At 42.0% G+C, this 24315-nt stretch overlaps 1 protein-coding gene across 1 annotated transcript in view; it reads left to right on the top strand.

Moving 5' to 3' along the window:
• The window catches only part of ODAD2 (outer dynein arm docking complex subunit 2), a 117202-nt gene that overhangs the window by 49102 nt on the left and 43785 nt on the right, over positions 1–24315 (top strand). Inside the window, exons 11-16 of the mRNA XM_084859132.1 lie at positions 1814–1960; positions 3335–3544; positions 4619–4855; positions 11127–11237; positions 12056–12210; positions 13936–14178. Coding sequence (XP_084715258.1) covers positions 1814–1960; positions 3335–3544; positions 4619–4855; positions 11127–11237; positions 12056–12210; positions 13936–14178 — 1103 coding nt within the window. The remainder of the gene's footprint in view (positions 1–1813; positions 1961–3334; positions 3545–4618; positions 4856–11126; positions 11238–12055; positions 12211–13935; positions 14179–24315) is intronic.

The following is a 24315-nucleotide window of genomic DNA, read 5'->3' as shown; positions in this document are numbered from 1 at the left end:
TGTACATTTAATAGAGAGCTAACCATTTCCATGTTGGTTAAAATCTGTCCTTGAAAACGTTCTGTAATAACTACTAGACAAAAAGATAATTGTTGTGGCAACCAGTAGTAATGGTTATGCTATAGAACTAATGTGTCGGAGCATATGAAAAATATTTTATTGTGGTTTTGCTTTAAAAATCTATATTAAACTGCGTAAGCAATTTTGAAAGAGAAAAAAACTGTCTATGGTATATTTTCATACAGTTTTACTTCGGATTTATTGTGGAGGAATAAGTAGCTTGGCTTTAAAATATTTGATGAATATAAATAGTGTGTGTCAGATACACATATAATAGATAACATGATGGCATGAATTCTTATGTGATAGAAAAAGTACAGGTTGGATTTAGATATTCCATTAATTAAAAGTAAAGACTTCCTTTTGAAATACTTGTACATTGCTTGTATGATGAAATACATACTCTGTGTACCAATCGGCTGCTACCTCCAGTCAGTTGGTCAGGCAGAGAAGCCAGCTCTGTCCATGCAGTTTAGGTTGAGCATAGTGACCCATGCAGGTATGGGCCAATATTGTCATAATGCAAGCTGCTAGAAGCCTCTACACAGACATTGTGTGGCTATACCTATGCTCTGTAAACCAAACCGGTCCCCTCCCATCCACTTCCTTAGTCCCTACCCAGCCATGGTGGAATGTAGATCCACAGACCCACCTCTCTTCCTTGGCCCCACTGCTTAGTGGAAACAGCGAGGAACATCAGTGAATACTGCTGCCCATGTCACTTATATATGTCCCCATTTGAGACATGCAAAAGCTTAATGTAACAAAACAAGTTTAGTACAAACACAGTTGTATGAAAAATGCAAGACAGTTGGATGCAAATTGTCCAATACCTTTTACTAGAGCAAGTCCTTTGGGAGCGAACATGAAAGTTTCAATGTTTCACAGGGCTCTTTGTATTAAAGCAAAATAAAGAAGCAAAAAGATAACTCAACGCTTCTATAACAAGGAGATAAAATGACTGTTCACTCATAGGTGTTCTTATCTGTGAAAGTTATGTTTTAGCTTCCAACTATGCTTTAAGAATAATTTCATACATTATATAACAGCAAACCTAGAAATGACAAACCAAGTGTTCACGCAGAAGAGACCTGTAACCATTCCAAGTTATTTGATGAGTATAATGTTTTGTGAGACAGCTGATAGGAGAGCTACTGCTGGATTGGCCCCAGTTCCACAGGCATCTCAGTTGAAAGCAGGATCCATCACTTCTTGGCCTTTTGTCTAAGATCAAGTGAGAGCAGGATCCTCAGGGGGCTGCTTGCAACCTGGGGTAGGGGGAAAGGCATTCAGACATTATAAGGGCAGCAGCAGGAGCAGTACGGGGTTTCCTTCCCTGGGCTGATTTGATTAGCGTGCTATATTGTGTCATGAGTAATGATTTAACAGGGATAACAGAATGGGTGCTAACAGCAAAGTTACAATATGGATATTTTCCTCCTTCAATCTGTGTGTTTGTGCGTGTGTATGCGCGCACACACCTTACTTGTCAGGGTGGACACTGAGCCCATAGAGTCCCAGAGTAGTTCTGATGCTGAGGAAGAGCAGTCGCTCCTGGGAGAGGAGCGACTGCTCTTCCTCAGCATCAGAACTACTCTGGGACTCTATGGGCTCAGTGTCCACCCTGACATTACTCTGTCTTCTTTGTGTCTGTGTGCTTTTCTTCATCAGTGTGTTTGTACAGTAAAAAGTTGTATTTTACCCTAAATTGTATTGATTATTTTATCCTATATATTGTATTCATTATTTGTAGGCAGGTAACCAGACAGCTACTGTCATTGCCTTGTGTTCAATGAGAGATTTCAACTTGTCTCAAGAAACTTGTCAGTTGGCAATTAGAGATGTTGGGGGTCTTGAAGTACTGATTAATTTGCTTGATACTGAAGAAATCAAATGTAAGGTGAGTTAGCTTCTCAGAATGAATGGTTCTTCATATGTACCGTAATAGCTGTCACCCAAGCACTGTATATTGACTTTATTACTTAGCTCTGGGTCTTTCACTCTTCATGCAACAGAAGCTCACGGCACTTCTTAATACGTAAAACTATGAGAAAATAAACAATTCCAGACTTCTTCTTTAGCCACTGAACAGTTCCCATGCAAAATTCTTACTAGCATTTGTGAAGCTGTTCCTTTTTAAAGTGACCAAAAACCCTGGGAAGTTAGCCATAATCACCACAGCTTAGCTCAGCTGAAGCTATGTAGAGATGCGTAGGCTTCTGTTGTGTAACCATATCCTTTTCTGCCTCTCAACTGTCCTCTATTGATTCTGCTGGATGGCTTTGCCTGTCACCTGAGGGCTCAGATGTAGGAGGTAGAAGGCAATAGCTTCCTTTAGGGATGTACGAATCCCTTACCTTGTTCCGGGTGGGGGCGTCCGCGGTAGGGGGGAGCTGATCTGTCCCTCCCCCCGGAATTCTCCCCAGCCGGCTCCGCTCCACGGCGAGTCTGCAGAGCCACTGGACCGGGCTGCCTGCAGACGGACCTCTGTAGCAGCCGCCATTTGTGTCCCTGCGTTAGCTGTGATAGACTATGTATATATTTACGTAGCCTATCACGACAAAGTGTAGGGACGCAAATCACGTCCGCTACACCATTTGTGTCCCTGCTCTTTTCATGATAGGCAACGTAAATATATACGTAACTTATCACAGCTAATACAAGGACGCAAATGGCGTAGTGGCCGCCATTTGCGTCCCTGCGTTAGCCATGATAGGCTACGTATATATTTACGTAGCCTATCATGAAAAGAGCAGGGATGCAAATGGCGTAGCGGACGCTATTTGTGTCCCTGCTCTTTGCCGTGATAGGCTACGTAAATACTTACATAGCCTATCACAACTAAAATAGGGAGGGACATGGCAGCCGCAGACCGGGGCAGCTATTCGCGGCTGCAGACCAGGGCAGCGGATGGACCGGACAGCCGACAACAGGTAAGATCCATCCCGGGGAAGTTTCGCGGGGTGGTGGTGGGGATTGCTCCGTTCCGCCATGGACTCCGTTCCGCCACAGGAGTCTGTGGTGGAATTCTGTAACATCCCTAGCTTCCTTGCTTTGCTTTTTCTGCCTCTTCTGGGAACAGCCTGCATGAAAGAAATGGCAGAGGTCTAGCTGTCCTAGAGGAGTTCATCTTTGCATCTGTCTAGCTTCTGATACCATGGCATTTTCTGCACCATGGAAAGGGGAATAGCCCCCACAGTATTTTAAACTCAAGTAATCAGACTCTATATACATTTTCTAAAATCTTAATTATGTCATTACTTCCTCTAATTAGATTGGCTCATTAAAAATCTTGAAGGAAATTAGCCAAAATGCGCAGATCAGAAGGACAATTGCTGATCTTGGAGGATTACAAATCATGGTTAAGATACTTGATTCTCTAGATCAGGATCTGAAATGCTTGGCTGCTGAAACAATAGCTAACGTGGCCAGATTCAAACGAGCGCGAAGAACAGTCCGTCAGCATGGTGGAATCAAGAGGCTAGTAAGTAGTCATTATAACCAATATCAGTTTTCATATCAAAATGTTCTTCTTAAAACTGCCTTCTTTTACTATTTTGATAACAGACATTTGTGTGACATGACCTTCATTCCCATTTGAAAAGAAAGCTCCAATACAGAGATTAAGTACCACTGTGGAAATGTCCATTCTAACTGCATATGGCAATCAAATTCTTCTGTTGAAATAAATATATTAAAACGTATAACCTACCTTTTTTAACTATTTAAAAAAACTATGGGTTGGATCCAGATTTATGCTTGTTCAACTGTTCTGATGGAAGTGGACTTCCCTGCCCCCTCCTTTCCACTGCAGCCCCTCCAGCCCCCTGTAAATGCTACACAGAGAGTCAGGAGACCCTGCTTAATGGGGTGAGCTGTGGTGTGTGTGGGAGGGGGGATCTCTGAAAATTGGGCAGAGAGACTTTCTGTGAGCAGAGCCCTTCCTCTTGCAGAAGGTCCCTTCCTCTTGCGAAAGGAAGATTCTGGATCCAGCCCAATAGAAGTAGCCCAATTTAACATTCTAAACTTTTCATTTAAACTAATGACCACAGGAGACCAGATTATAACGTCAAACTCACTAACAAATGCCTGATGAAATAAAAATGTGGTTACTGGCATCCCAAAGCAAAAGAGAGATGAACACCGGCAGTGTTCCTTAAGGAAGGAATTCCAGAGACCTGGACTAACCATTTAAAACCCTCCTATAGTCACTACATGCATCTCTCAGAAGTGCTTCCCCACAAAATCTCAGTGGTCATCCAGGTGAGTGAAGACATTCCCAGAGGTACAATGGCCTTCAAACTCTGCATTGCTTCAAAGGCAATAGCCAGCTTCTTGAATTGGACCCAGAAGCTGACCAGCAGCCAGTGCAAGTTTAGGAAAAACGAGGTTCCCTTCATTCAGTTCTAGTACAGCTGTTGTAGGCAGAGGAAGATCTTACACAATTTGTAGTTCCAGCACCCATAAACAATCTCTGCTTTGGGCACATTGGTGTGTATGTAGGTCACCTGTATTGCTACATTCATTATATGTCAAAGTGATCCATCTTTTCTGTCAGGTTGGCCTACTAGACTGTTCAGCAATGGGATCAGCAAATCCCACTCAGATCCAGGGAAAGGAAATTGAAGTAGCACGCTGTGGGGCTTTGGCACTCTGGAGCTGTAGCAAAAGCGCCAGGAATAAAGAAGCAATACGCAAGGCTGGAGGTATCCCCCTGCTGGCTCAGTTGCTCAAGTCTCCTCATTCAAACATGTTAATACCTGTGGTAGGAACTTTGCAAGAGTGTGCATCTGAGGTAAGCAATGTCACCACACCTAAAAATACAGATGACAAACGAAGCAGAATTTGAGATCCAGCAAAAAGTATGCATGTGATTTCAAAAAGTTGTATCTATACTAAGCAATATATTTGACTATTAATACATATCTCACAAAGTAGTTTCAATGAATTAAATCAGATAGCTCAGGTTCATTCAGCAATATTTTTAATACATTTATGAATAAAACTGTCAATGGTATTTTGACTTCTTTATTCTTGAATGGCCATAATTAACAAAATCCAAAATGAAAATGGCATCTTCTGACCTTATTCAAAGGAACATATGAAGCTACCTTACACTGAGTCCAACCCTTTCACCATCTAGCTCAATATCATCTATTTGACTGGCACTGACTCTCCATGGTTTCAGATGGGAGTCTTGCAGAGATCTGCCTGGAGATGCCAGGCATTGAGTCTGGGATATTCAGCATGCAAAACCTGTGCTCTATCACTAAACTATGTTCCAGAGTCAAATACATTAAAAAAACCCAAATATTTTCTTCTCCTGAGCCTCACAGAGGGCATTTCTCACCTCAGGATGGCGCCTCCTCCTGGAGCGAGTAGGCAGGGTGATCTAACAAATCTTTCCTCTTCTGGGGGAGGAGTCGTCCTGATCCCCCCAGACTGGACCTGCCTAGCAAGCAGAGTATTTGGGTCCGGTTGGAGCTCCTAAGAGCCCAACCTCTAGTTTGGTGTTTTTTCTCTCCTAAGGTTCTGTTCTTTCTCTCCCTCACCGTCTCTTCTGTGATGTAGAGGGGGGATTGCTACTGAAGGGAGGAAGCAGTTTCACTTTGTCTTTGTCTTTGACTCTTTCCTGGACATAATCCAGTTTGGGGCTAAATCCATGGTAGCTAACGCAGTGGCCAGACGGAACATGTGGTTATGCAACTGGGATGTGAATCCCAGTTCCCAAGCATGGTTGCTCATTAGCCTTTTGCTGGAAACAAGCTGTTTGGAGATGCTTACTTTGTGGAAATCAAGAATAAGAAAAAGACATTGCTGTCTAAGCCACTTTATTCTGGGGGATCCCGATCCAAGTGGAATAGAGAATTCAAGTCCATGGACAGGAGAGCTACCCAGCAGTCTTCCAGCTGTTTTACCAAAGAGATGAAGAAACCCTACACAATATCACACCAGGACTCAGACCCAAATTGGGAGACAATGTTGGACTTTGCCCAGGAATGGTTTCAGATAATTTCAGATTGTGGAGTCAGGAACACTGTCTCTCAGGGCTATTACTTGGAGTTCTCCTGGATGCCTCAGAACAAAAGCAAAGAAGCAGGGAAACCATTTGCAGTTCCTCAAAACTATTCAGCATCTGATCAACATCAGGGCCATAGAACCTGTCCCATGATCCCAAGCCAGTTCAGGTGTATACTCCATTTTCTTCTTGGTTCCAAAGAAAAATGGAGACACAAGAGTTATACAGGTCCTCAGATGGTTGAACAGGCACCTGCTTAAGAAGCATTTCAAAATGGAAATGCTCAGATTCATTATGGCAGTCCTCCAACTCCAGGACTTCCTAGCCTCAATTGACCTATCAGAGGCATATCTTCATATACCCATGAAGGAGAAACACCATGAGTGCCTTTGCTTCTGCTACAACAGATGACATTATCAGTACAGAGCACTCTCCTTTGGTCTCACCTTGCTTCTGAGGGTGTTCACCAAGGTTTTGGTGGCCCTTGTTGCATACCTCAGGATTCAAGGGCTGTTCCTTCACCTGTTCCTTCATCCTATATAAGGATGTTGTCTTGACAACATCCTTATACAGGTGATATCTGAGCAAAGGTGTCTTGAGAGTATCCAAAAAACAAAACAAACACAACGACAACACTGACTGGTCAGAGGGATCACAGCTTCATTGTGAATATGGAGAACAGTTGGGGGATGATTCTCCACACATCAGTTTTGAATGTTTCTGATGGAGAGGAGACAGTCCAAGATTTGGCAACTGGCCAGCTCAGTCAGAGTAGAGTCAGTTTTGTATCTTATGACCCTGGCATGATGGTGTTGTGCCAGGACCTGGTGAACTGGTGTCATTTTCATTCTAGGGAGTTACAGAAAATTCTTCTCCCCTTCCAACTTCAGATAGCCAGTTTTGTGTCCTTATACCAACCTTGCTATCAACGCAGGTCAAGCAGGAGCTGGATTGGTGTCTGCATCCAGGCAGACTGCAGGACAGAATAAGTCTGGAGGAATGGGATAGGGTCGTGCTGACCACTGATGCCAGTCTGTATGGCTGATGAGCTCCCTTGAATTACAAGGTGACACAGGGCACTTGGTCTCAGATTGAAAACAAAAAGAGTATCAATTGGCTGGAGCTCCAGGGAGTCAAACTGGCACTGTGGAAATTTAGTGCAGAAGTGAAGGGGGGACATGTCTTTGTCCAGATAGACAGTGTCTCAGCCAAAGCTTATGTGAACTACCAGGGCAGATCGAAGTCCTAATCTCTCCACAAAGAAGTGACAGAGCCGTTCAATTGGGTGGAGCAAGACCTTCTGTCAATTAAGGTGGAACATCTATCCAGAAAGGAGAATGTGATGGCAGATTGGCTCAGCAGGACTTCCATTCAGGAGTCAGAATGGAGACTCAGTCCCCAGTGTTTTTGCATGATGAACCAATGTTTTGGTTGACCAGTTGTGGACCTATTAGCTACTCCAAAGAATGTGCAAGTTCTCTTCTTCATGTCAAAGTTCCCATGTCCAGAGGCACAAGGCACAGATGCTATACTGGAGGTGTGGTCAAAGGGCCTTCTATACGCCTTCCTGCCCATTCCTCTGCTACCACAAATGATCGGGAAGATCAGGCGGGTAGGAGCGGAGCTGATCCTCATCACCCCTTATTGGCCTCAGTGCCTGTGGTTTCTGGATCTGTTGGAACTGGCAGGGGAGAATCTTTGGAGGCTTCCTTGCAAGAAGGATCTGTTATCACATGGCCCTGTTCTTCACCCATGGCTGGATCTCTTTCAACTAACAGCTTGGGAGCTGAAGAGTTTTGGCTGAGGCAGTTGGCATATTCACTGGCAGTACTGAAGATGCTCCTGTCTTCTAGGAAAAAATCCACTAACTGGGCCTATAGCAACACATGGAAAACCTTCCTATCCTGGTGTGCAAGTAAGAGGAAGCCTCCATTGCCAGGGAAGGTGAGGGTTGTTTTAGAGTTTTTACAGGATGGTCCTGCTAAGGGCCTTAGTGCTAATGCCATCGAGTGGCAGGTTGCAGCTCTGAATAGCATTCTGGGGTGTAAAGGGAAGGGGCCTTTTCTTCCCACCCACATTTCAAGTGTTTTTTGCATGGCTTCACCCTTCTGCATCCTCCTAAAGTGCACAGGTTCCCTACTTGGAATTTAAATTGAGTGTTAATTATGGGCCCTCCTTTTGAGCTGATGGCTACTTGTGAGCTAAAATTGTTTACCCTCAAAACCATTTTTCTGGTGGCTATCACATCCACTAAGTGGATTTATGAATTGGGGGCTCTCATCAGATCCACAATAGTGTACATTCCATTCTGAAAGGGTGGCTCTAAGGCCAGATCCCTCTTTTATGCCCAAGGTAAATTCCTTGTTCCACAGGTCACAAGAGCTTTCCTTACCATCTTTTTGCCTAAATCCATCACACCCTCAGGAACTGAACTGGCATAGGTTGGGTGTGTGCAGAGCATTTCTTTTTTATTTTGATAGAACCTCCAAGCTCCAGAAAAGTGGGGCTCTGTTTGTTTCTCGGAAATAAAGTCTCCGGTTCTTTCATTTCCAATTGGCTTCGGGAATGCATAAACCAGGCATATCAGACCCTGGGTAAGGGACTGCCAGAAGGGATTATAGTTCATTTTCTTTGCAGGGCAGCAGCGACAGCTGCTTTTCGGGGCAATTTTTCCATAGAGGACATATGTGGGGCTGCTGCATGGGCTTTGTTGCATAGTTTTTCATAACACTATAAACCTGACAAATTTGCTTCTGCATCAGCAGATTTCAACCATAAGGGCCTGCAGATGGTGGTAGTGTAGGCACTGATCCTTGGAACCTCACGCTATGTGACTAATGGGTCTGCTATATCCTGTGGTAGGAATGCTCTCCATGAGGCTCAGGAGAAAATGGGAATTTTCTTACCATGAAATTCTGTTCTCTGAGTGTCATGGAAGGCATTTCACCTATCTCTTGTCTCTTCCAGGGTCAGTTTTTTTTCAGTAAATTAGAGGCTTCTGCCAGTGCCCCACCTGTGGAGGGTCATAGATATGGACTCGGGGGCATGTTCTGTGATGCCATGTTCCTGTTTGTTCCCTGTTCTTCCCTGTTCTTTTTCTCTCTGCCTTGGCACAGATTGTTTAGTTTAGGGTTTTTTTCAGCAATGTCTGCTGGTTGCTGTTACTGGGGTTGAGGGGCAGTTCTTGCTCTTCTAATCCAGTCTGGGGGATCAGGACAGCTCCTCCCCCTGGAGAGGAAAGATTTCTTAGATGACCCTGCCTACTTACTCCAGGAGGCAGCACCATCCTGAGGTGAGGAATGCCCTCTGTGACACTCAGAGAACATAAATTCACAGTAAGAAAATTTCTGTTTTATCTCTCAGTATTTGTATGCAATTTTTTTAATACAGTAACAGGCTGTATAACCATATAAAATCCTCTGTTATAGGCTAGATCAAACACTACAGCACATCTGTTCGGTTTCTAGAACAATCTTACCTTCTGAGAAGTATACTCCTAATACTAAATGCTATATTCATATTGCTCGCTTGCAGTAGCAAAATGATATATTTGCAACATCAGTATAACATCTTGAATCAGTCAAAGTTAAGCATATTTAAGTCTCATTGATTTAAATGGGAAAGTTAAACATATACTTAAATATTGCCCATCAAAATTAATGGGACTTAATGTACTTAACCTTTTTGGGATTGTGCCCAGGGTTTGTAGCATTGTGTCAGAGTAGCTGTTCATACTTTCCATCCTAACTGTTCATTTGTTTATGCAACAAGTCTTAAGATCAAGCCATTAGAAAACAGTTTTTATCCTGGGAACCTTGACCTTTAATTGGCATAATATAGGACAATTATCTTCTGTTATGAAGCTTAGATCCTTCACACACAGAGAACAGAGTACCTATATGATGAATTATTCTAACTAGAGTCTCAAAGACACTTCTCATCTTCATTGATATACTCACCTGGTGCATAGTGTCATCTCTGAAATGGCTCTACATGTTGATTTCATTGTTTGTATATGTCAAGAATAAAGCCCTGCTTCCGGCCATGAGAATAGGCCAGGCTGTCACATCTGAATTAACCACCTGGAGTTAAGGGTTATCTAACTGTTTCTCGGCTCTGCAGCTCAAGGCCAGGCTCAGTCCATGTTAATTGGAAAAGAGATAACAGCTGGGCTTGGTGGGAAGATCCACCAAGTGGTGTGCCCTGGAGCTGAGCTCTGATTGGCCATCTGAATCCTGCCTTGAGATGCTAGAGCGGGGCCTTAAGGGGGGGGGGGGGGGCTGAGAAAGAGGCAGACTGTCTTCTTTTGCCTTGATGGTTTTTGGGGTGTGTTGCAGTCTGGAGACTATCCTGGAAGGCCCATACTTTGGTATGTATAGGAAAGGCTAGCTAGCTTTATTGTTTTGTTCTTGGGGGTGTGTATAAAGGCTCCCAGTATCCTTGAGTATTTTTGCACTTCTAACCTTGCTTGTAATTTCCTGTGCAACCTACCACCTCTCCCCTTCCCTTCCCTACTGTTCCTTCCCTTAATAAACTTTTCCCAACTTTTAGTTGGTGTGTGTGTGTTCTGCATAACTTCAGTGCTAATTTCAGTGCCTATTGGCCAGGGCAGAAGGCAACTAGGTTATTGTGGGGATTTGTGGCCAAGTTTGGCCTGTCCTACTTTGCAGGGTTGTTGGTTCTAGGCCCAGCAATCCTTCACAGTATACATGTTGTACACAAGCTAGGGAGCAGCCCCTGGAAGAGTTTGGCATAAACATGGTTTGAGCCATTGAAGTTCTACCGTAGTGCTTTGACTTTTGAATGATAGCAGTTTGTTTGCTAATGGAACTTGACACATTTATTGTAACAGCTTTTAGCTGTTTTGAATTGTTTTAAAATTGTGTATGTTAAAGTTTTTGTATTATGTTTTTGTTTTGTAATTTTTGTGAGCTGCCCAGAGAGCTTTGGCTATTGGACGGTATAGAAATGAAATGAATGAATAAATACATACATACATAAAATGTATTTCCTGATCAAACATAATGCATATAATTTACATTTGTAGCCCAGCTACAGGCTTGCAATCAAACATGAGAAGATGATTGAGAACCTTGTGAAAAACCTAAACAGTGACAAGGAAGAGCTTCAAATGCATTGTGCCAGTGCTATCTTTAAGGTAAGGAAGCCTTCCATGACCAGAATAGGTTTCCTACATACTGTTTCAACTGGCAAATGGTAGCATAAGCTAGATAAGTTATGTGGGAAGAAGTATTCACATTGTCCTTCCCTCCCACAAAGACTGAAAACTCCATAACTAACATGAGCTCATAGGTTGTCTGTGCCCATGGTGAAATGCATAGGTAACTATTTTACGGGAGCTATAAGGGAATAGTAAGTGATCCAGTTTGTGACATACCAAAGCCTATTCATCCCTTTTTTCTAAGATATTGCCAGCTGTATTTGCTGCATTAGTCACAGCAGCTACAAAGCATCTACAAATAAGTATAGGCTTGTGACTGTAATGGCACTACTAAGAAATTCATGCTCTGAAATGTGTTCCATCTGATCCAGGATTCTGAAGCCCCCCTCCCCATGTGCATGAAGTGTACATACAAAACCTCAACATGAGCAAGGATGTCTTGACTGACTTCCACGTTGGGACAAATTCATTATATCTGCAGAGCCACCTTTAACATTGAAGTCAACATAGAAGCCTTCAAAGCCTTCATTGGAGTGCATGTGAAGCTATTTATTAGAACAGTGGAGCACAATACCGAGCAAGTAAATGTGCTCAAAACCCATTTATTTTAATGGGGCTTAAGCACACACCATTTCTTTGGGTTGTTCTCATTACTTTCCTTGCAAAAGGAAACTAAACCTTGGTCCTAGAATTTTAAATTTAGCAAATATACATCTTAGCTATGTATGTAAGCCTGTTTTATAGGCTTCTGCTATGTATGCTTGTCCTTATTTTTCCTTTTTTTTCCCACATAGTGTGCTGAAGATCAGGAAACACGTGACCTTGTTAGGCAGCATGGAGGCCTAAAACCTCTTGCTACTTTACTTGCTAATTCTGGAAATAAAGAACTTCTGGCAGCAGTGACAGGAGCAATCTGGAAATGTGCAATTAGCAAAGAAAATGTGACAAAGTATGTATAATTTTTTAAAATTCTAATATATGCAGTATCTTCTGACTTAATGACAAAAACAAGCATCTGAACAAGCAGTGTTAATGGCTCTATAAGAGTTATTAAAAGGCATATTTAGATGCTGCAAATGTGTATTCATGTTCACTCTGAAATTAGCCATACAAGCCCCACCAGTGTCCAGTCTGGTTCTGTTATAGTGAAATCCAAATATGCTAAAATATTGATCTGCATATTTGGCAGCCTAATCAAGCGTAGGCCAGCATTAGTTCCCAAAGAATACTTGTATGGTCCATCTTGCCATCCTAGATTTTTGAGAATGCCAGCTTGAAATGTTGCAGTAAAACAAGCTGCTAGCGTTCATGAATGTAGACATATATCTGAAAGAATTATGGCAGTAATATTGTGGTATGTCTATACTTCATGTATAACCCAGCTTCAAATCTGTTTTAAAAATGTATTTATTTGATTTGTATTCCGCCTTTCCACCAAAAAATGGCACTCAGGGTGGCTAACAACAAGACCAAGATAAAAACAAAAAATCAAAACCATCATAAAACAAACAGATTAAAAGTGCAATTAAAAACACAGCAGTGAAAGAAATAAACAACAGCCAACCCCATAGAGCCCCTCTTCAGCAACAGACCAGCTTACATGCTAAAGGCAGGCCTTCTACCTGCCACCAGAAGGACAGCAGAGAGGTAGCCAGCCTAGCCATCGTTGGTGGGGAGTTTCAGAGCCTGGGAGCACCCACTGAGAAGGCTCTGTCTTGGGTCTCCACCAAACATGCCTCTGATGGTGGACGGGACAGAGAAAAGGGCCTCCCCAGAAGATTTTAAAGCCCAGGCAGGCTTGTATAGGAAAATGAAGTCTTTCAGATAGTCTGGTCCTAAGCAGTATAGGACTTTATAACCAATGCTTTGAATTGTGCCCAGAAACAGAATGGTGAAGCTGTTGTAACAAAGGAGTCATGTGCTTTTTGTAATCAGCCCTGGTCAAAAATCTGGCCGCGGCATTCTCGACCAGCTGAAGTTTCTGAACGGTTTTCAAAGGCATAGAATGCATTACAGTAGTCCAAATGGGCTGTAACTAAGGCATGCAAGGCTATGGCCAGATCCAGCATCTCTAGGAATGGGCGCAGTTGATGCAGTAGCCTCAGCTGTGCAAACGCACTCCTGACCACCACTGAATCCTGGGCATCCAGGTTCAGGGCTAAATCTAGGAGTACACCCAAAGTTCTCCAAGGATCTTGTCCACATCCCTGGGCTGTATAATGACTCCCAGTTAAGGAGTCCTGGGTACTAGGAAATTTCTACTAAATTTCTCAATGTCTTCACAAAAAAGGACAGTTCCCAGGGTTTTGAAGGAAGCGGGGACAGTTTAACTTGTTTTACACTACCCTAAATGTGTAATGTAAGTATGTTCTCAGAAAGTAGAAGACAAGTACAGTGAAAGCCAAATAGTATGGGTTGGATCCAGACTTAGTCATACTTGGAGCAGACCCATTGACATCAGCTGGACTTAAGTTAGTCATGACTAATTTATGTCCTGTAGGTTTTAGTTGGTCTACTCTAAGTATGACCAGATCTGTATCCAACTGTGTGAATTTTTAGAATTCCCAAGAAGTTTGAGCCTAATTTGTGATTTTCAAAAAACTAACTCAAGAAACGTTTTCTAGCTGATTTGTTATAGTGAAATTAACTTTTATGTTCTATTGCTTTCTTTTAGATTCCGGGAGTTCAAAGCTATAGAAGCTTTGGTTGGCCTGCTAACAGATCAACCAGAAGAAGTCCTTGTGAATGTTGTTGGAGCTCTAGGTGAATGTTGCCAAGAACAAGCCAATCGGAGCATTATCCGCAGATGTGGTGGCATCCCACCCCTGGTTGCTTTACTTACTGGAACCAATCAAGCTCTTCTTGTCAATGTTACCAAAGCAGTGGGATCTTGTGCAACAGAACCAGAAAATATGATGTAAGTTTCTCTTAAAAAAAAAAATGCACACATTGGCACAACATATGCCACTAAATACCAGATATTTAGTGTGTGTATCACAGAAGTAAAATAATAGGCTGTGAATGATACTTCAGTAGTTTCACAATATTTGTATTTTCATAGGGTATTTTTTGGATGAAGCCAGTGATCACTTTGTTTTGGATGGGTATGAAATATACTGTTATCACCTTCTTTACTTGGAATATATGGCCCAAACAGCTGCTTTAGCTGTCCCCAGTGGGACGTTTTTTTAATGATTGTTGCTATTTGAATGGCAGCCTCGCATGCCATATCACAAACTACTTTGTAAACTCCCTGTGTTTCAAAAGTGGTTTACCAGATAGCATGGGGGAGTTGGATAACTGCTGCTTGAGAAACATAATTTCAGAGTTCCAAGCTACTTGTACAGGTCTTTGTATCTTGGCCTCTCTGTCCTAACCTGCCATAATGGAGGGGTGCAGAACCTGAGTCAGGTCTGGGAGCCAAATCTGGGTTCCCCAGACAGCCATTCCTGCTTTCCCCCAACCACCTATCATTTTGTGGTTCCCTGGCTTTTGTGCAATTTCCCTCCTCACTCCCAATTCTACAAGGTTGAAATGCCTCTCCTAAGGGTTATTACTGGCAGTCAGAGCTTTAAGCTAAAATATGCTGGTATTTTGGCCCCACCCCTTTTGCCTTTGGCCCCATCCACCACTAAAATGTGGTCTCCCAAGACCGTCTCCGCAATGGAATTTAGCCCTCAGGCTCTGCACCCCTGCCATAGCTTAACTCTAAAAGCTAGATTAATTGGAGAGATTCTCTTTTACTAGGAAGATATTTTGGTGGAAATAATGGGTGTCATCTTTGCCTACTCCATGTCTGTTTTTATTTGGGATCAACATGCAATCATTCCAGATACATGAGAGCAGATCACATCATTTTTCAGAACTTTCACAAGTTCCCTTTTTAAGTCAGAAGAATTCACTTAGATTCTGATAGTATGATTATGTGATTATACACACATACATGCCCGCGCACATGCGTGCACACACACACACACACACACACACACTTCGCATAATAACTAAAGAATCACTGTATTTAGTAGTCAGATAAGAATCAGTAACATTCAACGGTTGGAAAACTCAAGCCTCGTAAACATATGAAGTTGCCTTAGACCATTGGTCCATTTAGCATAGTATTATCTGCTACTCCAATCAGTAGCAGCAGCTCTCCAAGGTCTGAGGTAAAGGGGTCTATTTCAGCTGGAAATGCCAGGACCTTCTGCATGTAAAATGTGTGCTCTACCGCTAAGCTCTGGCCCCTCTCCTGATAACATCTGAATACTAATCTCCCAAACTTGGATTATAAATTTCTGTTTTCAGGTGCTTTGGGGTAAAGTATGTTTTCTAACTTTTCTGCACATCTAGGCTTAAAAAATAATTTGCATACTTGGCACTATAAGAGTGCTTTCCTGAAGTACTATTTAAACTGAATATTTTAGTAGCTGTACATGGAAACTAAACAAATACCAAACTACTTTTTTCCTGCATTGCACATTAAGAGCGTGAACTGAAGAAGACTGTTATTTTATTAAGGAAGTTATTGATGTTTGACTTGTATAATGTGAAGCTTGTACAGTTTGAGACCCCATCATTAGAGTTTCATGCAAAATGCTCCTGTAGAATGTTCAGGTCTGCATTCACTTTTACTCTATTTGGGGAAAGTCTCCATAAGGATGTGGCACAGTTCTCCACTTATATTCAATCAAGGTTGAAAACAGATAGCTATCTTCTCCTCCTGGTTGATTTTGCCTAAAGCATTTGATATTCATAGAGTGGCACAGTGATTCCATTTTCCTAAAAGAAGCATTTGTTTCTATGCCTTGGCTGTCACCCAGTGGCAAGATAGGGCCGAAGCGTAAACATGGCATATGTGAACAGGGCCAGTCAAGTGTTAGAAAGGGATGCATAGATTGAATCACTTCCATGTCGTATTTCACAAAGAATTATAGGGTACTGTATATATTTTTGTATTCCCCCAACAGTGGTAGTGTCATAAATTAACAAAGAAATTCAGACAGCCAGTTGGAAGGAGTAAAACCTCAGGAGTACTCCATTGCTCAGAGCCTGCTGCTCCTGTATCCAGTATGGACAGCTTCGTAGCAAAATGTGGTCAACAAAAGCATCAACATCAATTAATGGCTAAAATGGTGGTCTTACAAAGGATACCTTGTTTAAGACGGAGGAAAGGTACTCCTGTTAGTTTGGGAAGAAACATTATCATTTTTGGCAATTCTTCTCTGACTGGATTCAGTTCTGATTTCTTTTGAGATTTTTTCACTACTGGAAGTATTCTCTATTAATTTGTAGTCCTCAGTCAGAATGTTCTCTTTTAAAAAATGTTAAAAGAGAGGTGCTATGTATTAGAATATTTGATCTATGATAGAGTTTACTAAAAGTCATTTCTGGGTAAGAAAACCAGATTTGTTCTGCTAATCTGTCCTTCTTCAGTGGCTGGTAAAGTGGTTTCCTTTAAAGGCGAACAGGAAGAAAAGATGTTTAGCCAAAGCGTTGGCCATGTTGTATTAAAAAATGTTAACAAGATAATTTGCAAAAGGTATTAAACTTTACCATACGTGCTATCTCATTAGCTGTATCAAAAATGTTTTATTTGTAAATGCAATTAAAAATCCATTAAAAATTTCAATTTGATTTTTACATTAAATGGATGGCCATTGAAAAGGGGAATTTCTAAGAAAAGGCAGAGCAAACAAGATAAGGAAGACTTTATCAGGCTTAGTCAACAGGTAGTCTGCAGTGCTTCTGTCAGGATTTTTTCCAATCGGAGTAAAGTGAAGCAGGGAAATTTTCTTCTGTGTAAATAATACATTTTTCAGCATAATGACATCCTGATGCAGTTTTCAGTCCAGACAATAAAAATGATGTATGCCACACAGATGCCCCCCACTGGCAATAAATCAAATTAGTAAGTATTTTAATAGTAGAAGACTATTTTCTTTGTACAAAAGCATGTTATGTCACCAGTCAATGGAACAGGAAAACCTGTTCTGCTATAAGTAGTTATTTCTAGATTAAGTAGAATCTGTTCTCGGAAAACCTCTTCAAACTCTGTGAGTGCGTGTGCGCGTGTGTGTGCATGCGCACACACACGCGTGTGCGAGGGGGGGAGAGTGTTGGTGATCCTGCACAACTACCATTAATGCTATAGTCCCTTTAATAATTTTATTGCATTTTCTATGGCCTTATATTTAACATCAAACTTCACTTTCAGTGTTAAGGTTTTCAGTCTTGTGCACTAAAATGTAAGCTTTTTTAAAAGCAGCCAGATGTAGCTTGAGTCGCTGATTTACAATACTATTTATCAAAGCAGTTTGTAACAATTTTTTCGTGTTTAAGTCTAAAAGAGTTGAATTGTGGTTTTCAAAAAGATGAGATTGTGCTTTGTAAGATTTGAAACCTGTAATTTTACCAGGGAGCACAATATATAAAGTCAGTATAACACTGTTTACATTTGTGTATGTGGTCTCAGTTGGCAGGAGATGCAGTCAGACTTCTCAAGAGTCCTGGCATATAGTGGTGTAACAAAAAGGATGATAGATATAAGAAACAGATGTTGAGGGTGTGTGCATGTGTCTTTGAGTAAGTCTGGGGCTTGTTTACCCTGGAAATATTCAATATCAGATTATTAGAGCACAAGAAGGACTTGCTGTAGATTAAGATTGTTAAAATGTAGAAAGAGAGACTTCATTTAGAACTGTTATCTTGGCAGTAAAACAGATTTAGCCCTGGCAATCCAGGAGATCTGAGCACATGTATTAAAGGCTTCTTGGTTTAACAAGCAAGTGTTCTAAACAATAATCAAGGGCTAGCAAATATATTCCAATATAAATTACATAAGCAATCAATTGTGCAGTTGGGCCAAGTTTGGCTTACGTACAGGCGTATTTTAGGAAACCATTAGAGCTGCTGTGGAATGCTATGCTGTCAGGGGCATGCTGGTGGGATTCAGCCACAGCTAGTACCAAGAACATTGCACAAGGCAAATTCAGACAGTCCGGAAGTCTTTGCAGAATAACTTCCTAGGAACTCTAGGTAAACATGCTCAGGAGCTTCCCAGGAAAATTGTGATGGGAACACATTTATCTCTCTAGGAAGGGCAAACAGGCAGGTAAGGAGGTCAGACAATACAAGGAGGTCAGATGAATCTGAGAGACAAACAGATCAGAAGCAGACAAACAACTAGAGCAGGATTCCAGGAGCCAGGCAGGAGAAACAGTCAAACAGGAAAAGCCTGGAAATGCAAACCAATGGTCCCACTGAGCTAGCAGCTTGGATTTCCCAAGAGGCTTACTGGGTAGTCCAAACTACTGTTATGATCACAACTGCCAATCCAGCTATATCAAGTTAACAACGTGCAAGTCCTTGTTCATATGTTTGATGGCCCTTGTGTGATCACTCACAAGAACATGCAGAGTTTCTCAGAGCCTAGCAAGATTCGTATGCGGGCACTGATTGTGTGTACCAGTGCCTCCATGTGGGAGGTCTCCATCTGTGGAGTTGCAGTTGCTGAAAAAAAAGGCCAAAGAAAAAAGGCTTACCACTCTCTCTAAGCCAGGGGTAAACAACCTTTTTGGGACAAGGGCATGTTTAGAAATTTAACAAACTGTCCTGGGCACTGCCACAAAATGGCTGCCATGGGAGGCATGGCAAAGGACAAGTAACCTGCCCAAAAGACTGAGTCCAAGGCAGAGGTGGGGTCTGAGCCCTAACACACTAAACAACTCCTTTGAATTCACAGTTTTCAACACCAACAGCAATGTATTTCACAGCAATCCTAGCTGCTGGTAAGAAAATGTGTTAATTAAAAAAAGTGGGAGATGTAGGGCCCTTTAGTTGACACCAAGAAAGGCACCCATGGGATGCATTGGTGCCCATGGGCACTGTGTTGCCTACCCCTGCTCCAAGCCCTCCCCTAGCCATGTGATGGGATTATTACCATTCACATGGACTGGGGAAGGTCATATGGACTCTGCCTAACCTTTAGCTCATTTGGGTCCAGAACCTTCCGCAAGCTTGGTTATACAAGCTCAGGGTTTGCATAGCTCCCTTGCTTCTGAACCCTGCCCCCTGAATTTGCTGAAGAACTCTATTTCCTTGAAGTCTTCCTTGAAGTTTTAAAAATCAGCCTTTGACAAATTTTCTTCAACCTTGTATCAGCTGTGATTACTGCCTAGGTTTTGGGCAAAACTCAGAGAAACACTTTCAGTTTTTGTGCAATTTGCTTAGCTATGAAAAAGGTTCCTCCTCTTTAAAAGGTTCCTCCTATTTAAAAGGTTCTTCCTATTCAAGCATGCAGGTTTTGATACAAAACCCCAACCTCACAAAAATTCAGCTCAGCCCTGTTAAATATATTATATATCTAACATTTGCTTGTTCAAGATACTCTCAAGAATAAAATTACATCATGTCAAATTAAGTATTATTTAATCTTCTGTGGCATTCACCTCAGGTGACCATGAATAAATAAGGCCATCAGCCATCTTTACTAGGCCATCGTTAGGTACTTAGGTACTGACCTCATAATGTCAACATTTTGCCTTAATATCAGTTAAGAAACTAGAACCACAACAGTGTCTACAGCATTAAGTATGAATGAATATAAATTTAGAAGTCAACAAAAATAAGTGTTAAATTTTCATGCTAGATCCATTAACTATAGAATTCTACTAATCTTTAGCTAAAACTAAGACATTTTTACACTTCTGCCATGCAACCCAATCCTATGCTTGACTTCAAAAGAAGGTATTCCTAAGTAACAATTCATTGCACCATAACTTTTTAAAAAAATAACATTTCACCTTTTGGGGTTATTTTAATTATTCTGTTCAATTTATAAGTGAAACTAGTAATTGTTTATTTCTCTCATTTTCTTTTTAAAAGATAATTGCCCAGGAAAAAGAGCAATTTGTTTCCTAAACTCAGTCCTCTTCTCACAGGCAGAAGGGCATTCAATATAGTTCCCATTTATGTTGGTTTAGGTCCCACCTACAGGGATCAGGAAGGGAAGGCCTGTTCTTGGGGGGTAGGATTCTCCCACTAATCTCCATCATCTCTACCATGCCAGTTTTCCATAGAACTAAGTTGATTCTCCCTGCCTGCTCAACCACTATATACTAGTGCAAATCCTGTGTCACCATAGGGGCTAGTAGTAGTAGTCTGAGAGTGACTGGATAAAAATATGTTTGCCCACTTCCCTTGCAACTTGAACAACTTCACGCTTTTAAAATAAATGTACCTCAAATAAACCGACAAAAGTAAAAACAAAGATGGTCTTTTTAAAAAGGTCGTTTACCATTTCTTGACATTTGAGGTTGAAAACATGTGATGTAAGATTTTTCTCTCTCTTCTCCCTCTGGTGTCCTTTCAGCTCTTTCTCCTCACCTTCCCTTACTCCTACTCTAACTATCAACAACTGACTTCTTCAGCCCCTTTCCCAACATTCTGTGCCAGTCCTTTCATTAGCCCTACGCTCTAAGAGCTCACAGGAGTAAGCATTATTACACGTGCGCACACACTGTGTGTGTGCATTACATGCTCAGTGTGGGGCATGTGCATTAACCTCCCCTTTGCCTCATCCCTTTCCGTTCTCCCTTCCTGAGCTGCCCAAAGCTTGAGCTTTGAACTTTTTCGAAGTTTCAGATTTTTCTGACTTACAGCTACATTCAAAAGATCACCTGTCTAGACCTCAGGCAAGGTCCAAAGCCCATTTCTGTGCATTCAGCTGCTCTGCCTCACCTCACCACCACTACTCTCATGGATGAAGCTCTTCCCCACAGTCTCCTCTGGCTGGAACAAAATCTGCCAATGACAGGATAGTTGGTTAGTTTCACTAACACCAAGATGGAGGAGAGAAGGGTCTACAGCAAAGGTAGGACCTGCTGTTCCGGTAGAAATTCCTAGGGTTCCAAAAGTGATTCCATCTGACGCTTGGAGGTTGAAACGCTGACCCTTCAAGCCATCAAATGCTTTCCTAAGGTAATCTGCACTCTCCTGGCCTCCTTTGAATCTTCTACTATTTATGCATACTATACATGGAAATCTGCCTTTGGGGCCACAGTAAATATCCTGTTCTTTTAATATAGTTTGTCTCACAGCCAAACATACTGAGAAGATAGGTTTCAGCCTGTTGTCAGGCTCCCAGGTCAGCTGAGCCCAGGGGAGACCTCTTCAGAGGAGGATTGGGATTCTACAGCAAATCCCACTGCCACAGAAGACATGGGGCAGCCTAATGAGTCCTATCGCAGGGATACCTCACCTAGCCCCAAAGAACCCCTTCAACCCTATCCTGAGCCCTGCTTTCGTTCCCAACTTGGTTCCCTTGTTCTGTGGCTCTCCAGAGCACAGGTGACGGCGGACCACGTAGGAGACTCAGACTTCTTGCTGGAATGCCTGTCTGGCTGCCAGAAGGCCTTGTCACCCAGGGTCTACTCAGGAGCAAGGGTTTACTTGGGAGGAGGGAAAGTCCCAGCAGCACACAATGATAAAGCTGACCTAGCTACAACCACTGAGCCAGCATGTATGTAAGCTCTCAGTCTACTTCAAGACTTTTGCTGGGCTAACAGCTCCCTTTGAGCTCCACTTCCTCGTTCATGGACACTGGTCTTTGCTTCTTTGCACCTTCCGATAAAGAAGTTCCTAAGGGATACAGTGCTAATATTGTCTCCTCTTGTTTGATGAGCGCCTTTGTAGAGCCTGAATATGGTACTATAGCATTTGTCCACATGCTTTTTTTTGCCTCTTGGAGCACATTCCTTGAAAGTTCTTTTAAGGCTGTCTTCTGGGTACCTCTTCTGGGAACCTGACATACTTGCAGAATGTCAGAGCTGGGGGCCCTGTGTGGTGAGTAAGAGCTCTCTGTTTTTCAAAACAATCTGGCCATCCATTAACTAGAGCCTTCCTTTATTCCAAAAGTAAATAAGTTCTACAAAGACGACACGGGCCCTAATCCTTAGCTCCTTTTTATGGGGAAAGGATTTCTTCACCCACTTAGTTTATTGGTTAAGAGAATGTGTTGCCTTTGCATACCTCTTTACAAATTTAGAGGTTCCAGAGTGCATTTTAGGTCATTCAGTTAGGGTGCACCTGTCTTGGAAGGAGCCTCCCTTTGAGATTTGTACAGCAGCCTCATAGATTTCAATTGATATATTTTATGAGATACTATAAAACTGACATATACACCTTGACTAAGGGTCTTCCTCCTCACGCCTTTGACTCTGGTGACTCCCATGGTATTTGTGCATGGGGGATTTGTTTCCTTCCTGAACTATACTACTATTATACATCCAAGTGTTGAACACTCTCCTACTTATGAGATCAGAACAGAAAATGTCTGATGAATTCCTGTTCCTGTAAGCAGTAGGGCATTTTGCCCACCCTGGATAGTTACTCAGGTTGTGGACTTATAGTATACTCTCCTTGTTCTCAATCTATGTTGGCATTGGAAGAGGATGATTCTACTCACTCTTTGCCTGATAGGATATTAGACCCAGTTGCAATGTTGTTGTGACAGTTTGTTTATGGCTACCTTTGGGGGCAGTTTTTTCTTTGTTACATTCCTTATCCCTCCTGGAGATTGGCAGGAAGATCCCATCACCCAGAAAGATTTTTTTAGCTCTGACTTCCTGGATGCTGGGGACAAGTCCTAACTCAGAACAGAAATTAATTGGATAAGAATTTCTTTCTCTTTTTTCCAGCCCAAAAATATTTTGTCTGTTTGCTTTTGTAATTTCTTTTGCATCTAATTGCTAATTTTCATAACTGTGCAGACAGGAGAGCAGAGGACTGGATGTCAGGCTTTCAGTACCAGAGCGAGAGCATGTTTATCCTCCGATGCTTGGCCACAGGTGGCACTTTATTGCAAGATCAAGCAGCCCAGTAGATTGGGATGGGATGTAGTGCAGGGAGAGAGGAAAGATTAGGACATTAATAAGGGATGAGTAAGAGACAGGAAACCAGTTTTGTCTGAAATCATTTACCAAAGAACTTGGCATTCCTCAGTGGTGTGACTTGGTGCCAGGGTCTGGAGGCAATAAGGCAGACAGAGTGCAAATGGACTGCTACATATGATGAAAGCAGAACACAGGGCAGAAAGGAAGACAAATTCAAGGCACTGCAAGATTGCAGCAGGCATAGCAATGGTGTTTTTAATGTCTATTCTGAAGGCAAGCGCAATGGACTGGAGGATACCCTCAAAGAGAACTAAATCCAAAAAGCAAAATATTGCCTCCTTATGTGAGCCAGCATAAGTAGATACAGTGCTGGCCTTTTATCTGGAAAGCTTGGCTTTGAATCCTCAGCCATGTATGGACTCATTGGGTGGCCTTGATCAAATTGTTGTTGTTCAGTTGTTAAGTCATGTCCGGACTCTTCGTGACCCCATGGACCATAGCACACCAGGCCTTCCTGTCCTCCGCTCTCTCCCAGAGCGTGCTCAAGTTCATATTCATTGCATCGGTGCTTGATCAAATTACTATTTGTTAAGTTCAGTTTCCTAACTGTTGATCTGTAACTACTAATGACCAACCTCTCAGGAAGGGCCTAGTGTGAGAAGCAGTTTTAAGACACTTCACATAGTTAAAAGTGTTCTATAAGTGATAATAAAATACCAATTTTCTGAAAAAAATATAATAATGATTCTGAATTCATTCAATATATAGGTGCCTTAGATTTTACCCTTTTCTTTCCTCATGCAGGACATTGATTTACATACATCTTTTATATCTACGTGTGTGCTGTATCTTATTACAGCTTCTTGGTCTAAAAATTGATTTCCTACTTCCTTTGTAGAATGCTGTTTTTTATTGCTGGTGTTCTTTGTACTGGCAGTGTAAATCCGCCTGCCTTGCTTAATGTTTCAAATTGTCCTTGCTCCTCTCCAAAATACCTGGTTGTTGGAAGCAAAATTATATTACCAGGTTGCATCAATTTAAATAAAGCTGTAGTTGCTTTAGACAGAGTTCGTGTCCTAAATCATTCTGTCTGCATCAAAATAATTGTATGATTACGTACTGGGCTGATTTTCTACTTACTTTTCATTCCTGGCAAACTCATTTTA

The sequence above is a fragment of the Heloderma suspectum genome, chromosome 5 (genome assembly GCF_057233095.1).
Source record: "Heloderma suspectum isolate Gila_16-S chromosome 5, 16-S_ref, whole genome shotgun sequence".
In the NCBI taxonomy this organism is placed as follows: Eukaryota; Metazoa; Chordata; class Lepidosauria; order Squamata; family Helodermatidae; genus Heloderma; species Heloderma suspectum.
Note: the sequence above shows the minus strand (reverse complement) of the source record. Positions and strands in the feature narration are given on the sequence as shown.